This window comes from Heptranchias perlo, unplaced genomic scaffold (assembly GCF_035084215.1).
Source record: "Heptranchias perlo isolate sHepPer1 unplaced genomic scaffold, sHepPer1.hap1 HAP1_SCAFFOLD_64, whole genome shotgun sequence".
In the NCBI taxonomy this organism is placed as follows: Eukaryota; Metazoa; Chordata; class Chondrichthyes; order Hexanchiformes; family Hexanchidae; genus Heptranchias; species Heptranchias perlo.
This window is the reverse complement of record NW_027139666.1, coordinates 1,051,406-1,054,784: the sequence shown is the minus strand read 5'-3', so window position 1 is coordinate 1,054,784 and position 3,379 is coordinate 1,051,406. Positions and strand designations below refer to the sequence as shown.

Below are 3,379 nucleotides of genomic sequence, written 5' to 3'. Positions count from 1 at the left end.
TTCCAGCGCCTGGTGCGAGAGATCGCTCAGGACTTCAAGACAGACCTGCGCTTCCAGAGCTCGGCCGTCATGGCCCTGCAGGAGGCCAGCGAGGCTTACCTGGTGGGGCTGTTTGAGGACACCAACCTGTGCGCCATCCACGCCAAGCGAGTCACCATCATGCCCAAAGACATCCAGCTGGCCCGCCGCATCCGCGGGGAGCGCGCCTAAACCCGACCCGGCTTCAGCACCAAGTTCAACAAAGGCTCTTTTCAGAGCCACCAAATCGGCGATGGAAAGAGCTGTGATCGCCTGGGTTGAAATCGCATGGCTGTGAGAAACTTGTTTGAATGGGAAATGCATAAAAGGGAGGGAGCAGATGTGGGACGGACAGGGACAGAATAATTCCCTCACTCACATCCAAAAAGAAATTGCACTCACATTCTCAATTCAGCAATCGCTGACACAATAATCAGCATATCAGTCAGCATCTGTTCAAATCTGGGCAAAATAACTCAGACTGAGCCAGTGTTGTCCGAGAATGAGACAGAAAATAATGATAGGCGTCCCTGGTATTTCTGTATCCCTCACGCCCAATTGACAATTCTGACGATTTTGTTATTTATTGTCTCATTCACCATACAATCTGCAATTATCAATCTATGGGAGATTGGCGACATCTGCTGTCCAGAAGCGAGTACTGCAGCAGACCGATCTGGATCATATGTATTGAACAAGTTATTGTTAGTTTCTGGGATCGGAATCAAGCCCCTATTAAATTGATTCCTGACTCGCTTCGACAGCAACCAGCCCTTTCACCGATACAGTGGGTGGCTCTGAAAAGAGCCTTTGGGTTATCAGATCAAATCGTGTCCGCTTTACTTGCTCTTGGCGCTCACATTGCTGGTTTTCTTCGGCAGCAGCACGGCCTGGATATTAGGCAGCACCCCGCCCTGGGCGATGGTCACCCCTCCCAGAAGCTTGTTGAGTTCCTCGTCGTTGCGGATGGCCAGCTGCAGGTGTCTGGGGATGATGCGGGTCTTCTTGTTGTCGCGGGCCGCGTTGCCGGCCAGCTCGAGGAATTCAGACGTCAGATACTCGAGCACAGCAGCCAGATAGACCGGGGCTCCGGCACCCAAACGTTCAGCATAGTTCCCTTTCCGCAGGTGCCTGTGAACACGGCCCACAGGGAACTGCAGTCCGGCCCGGGATGAGCGAGACTTGGCCTTGGCCCGAGCTTTCCCGCCGGTTTTTCCTCTTCCAGACATTTCAACAATCTCACAAACACTTTCACAAAGAATGAATGACCGGGGAAACAATGACCAATTTCAGGTCATCAAATAACAGTTTCATGAAAATCTCATTTCCCTCAAGCAATTTAAGAACCCCCTCTCTTTATAATCTCCATTATTTCCAACTCCTCAGCTCAAATCTCAAGCTGTTTCACATTCCGGTTCATTCTCTGATCTGCCTGTAAACGGGCGGGAATTAAGCCGCGGTCATTGTTTTCCACATAGAATCATAGAAGTTACAACATGGAAACAGGCCCTTCTGCCCAACATATCCATGTCACCCAGTTTATACCACTAAGCTCGTCCCAATTGCCTGCACTTGGCCCATATCCCTCTATACCCATCTTAAGCATTTAACTGTCCAAATGCTTTTTAAAAGACAAAATTGTACCCGCCTCTACTACTGCCTCTGGCAGCTCGTTCCAGACACTCACCACCCTTTGAGTGAAAAAATTGCCCCTCTGGACCCTTTTTTATCTCTCCCCTCTCACCTTAAATCTATGCCCCCTCGTTATGGACTCCCCTACCTTTGGGAAAAGATTTTGACTATCTACCTTATCTATGCCACTCATTATTTTATAGACTTCGATAAGATCACCCCTTAACCTCCTACTCTCCAGGGAAAAAAAGTCCCAGTCTGTCTAACCTCTCCCTGTAAGTCAAACCATCAAGTCCCGGTAGCATCCTAGTAAATCTTTTCTGCACTCTTTCTAGTTTAATAATATCCTTTCTATAATAGGGTGACCAGAACTGTACACAGTACTCCAAGTGTGGCCTCACCAATGCCATGTACAACTACAACAAGACATCCCAACTCCTGCATTCAATGTTCTGCCCAATGAAACCAAGCATGCTGAATGCCTTCTTCACCACCCTATCCACCTGTGACTCCACTTTCAAGGAGCTATGAATCTGAACTCCCAGATCTCTTTGTTGCATAACTCTCCCCAATGCCCTACCATTAACGGAGTAGGTCCTGGCCCGATTCGATCTACCAAAATGCATCACCTCACATTTATCTAAATTAAACTCCATCTGCCATTCATCGGCCCACTGGCCCAATTTATCAAGATCCCGTTGCAATCCTAGATAACCTTCTTCACTGTCCACAATGCCACCAATCTTGGTGTCATCTGCAAACTTACTAACCATGCCTCCTAAATTCTCATCCAAATCATTAATATAAATAACAAATAACAGCGGACCCAGCACCGATCCCTGAGGCACACCGCTGGACACAGGCATCCAGTTTGAAAAACAACCCTCTACAACCACCCTCTGTCTTCTGTCGTCAAGCCAATTTTGTATCCAATTGGCTACCTCACCTTGGATCCCATGAGATTTAACCTGATGTAACAACCTACCTTGCGGTACCTTGTCAAATGCTTTGCTGAAGTCCATGTAGACCACGTCTACTGCACAGCCCTCATCTATATTCTTGGTTACCCCTTCAAAAAACTCAATCAAATTCGTGAGACATGATTTTCCTCTCACAAAACCATGCTGACTGTTCCTAATTAGTCCCTGCCTCTCCAAATGCCTGTAGATCCTGTCCCTCAGAATACCCTCTAACAACTTACCCACTACAGATGTCAGGCTCACTGGTCTGTCGTTCCCAGGCTTTTCCCTGCCGCCCTTCTTAAACAAAGGCACAACATTTGCTGCCCTCCAATCTTCAGGCACCTCACCTGTAGCGGTGGATGATTCAAATATCTCTGCTAGGGGACCCGCAATTTCCTCCCTAACCTCCCATAACGTCCTGGGATACATTTCATCAGGTCCCGGAGATTTATCTACCTTGATGCGCGTTAAGACTTCCAGCACCTCCCTCTCTGTAATATGTACACTCCTCAAGACATCACTATTTATTTCCCCAAGTTCCCTAACATCCATGCCTTTCTCAACCGTAAATACCGATGTGAAATATTCATTCAGGATCTCACCCATCTCTTGTGGTTCCGCACATAGATGACCTTGTTGATCCTTAAGAGGCCCTACTCGCTCCCTAGTTACCCTTTTGCCCTTTATGTATTTGTAGAAGCTCTTTGGATTCACCTTTGCCTGATCTGCCAAAGCAATCTCATATCCCCTTTTTGCCCTCCTGATTT

At 47.6% G+C, this 3,379-nt stretch overlaps 1 protein-coding gene across 1 annotated transcript; it reads right to left on the bottom strand.

Annotated features, from left to right (window-relative positions):
• Positions 1 to 857: 857 nt before the first annotated feature.
• Positions 858 to 1,252, bottom strand: LOC137317930 (histone H2A-like). The gene has a single exon (XM_067980931.1). It carries the CDS (start codon positions 1,245 to 1,247, stop codon positions 858 to 860), a length of 390 nt encoding a protein of 129 aa, XP_067837032.1. The 5' UTR covers positions 1,248 to 1,252.
• Positions 1,253 to 3,379: the final 2,127 nt, after the last annotated feature.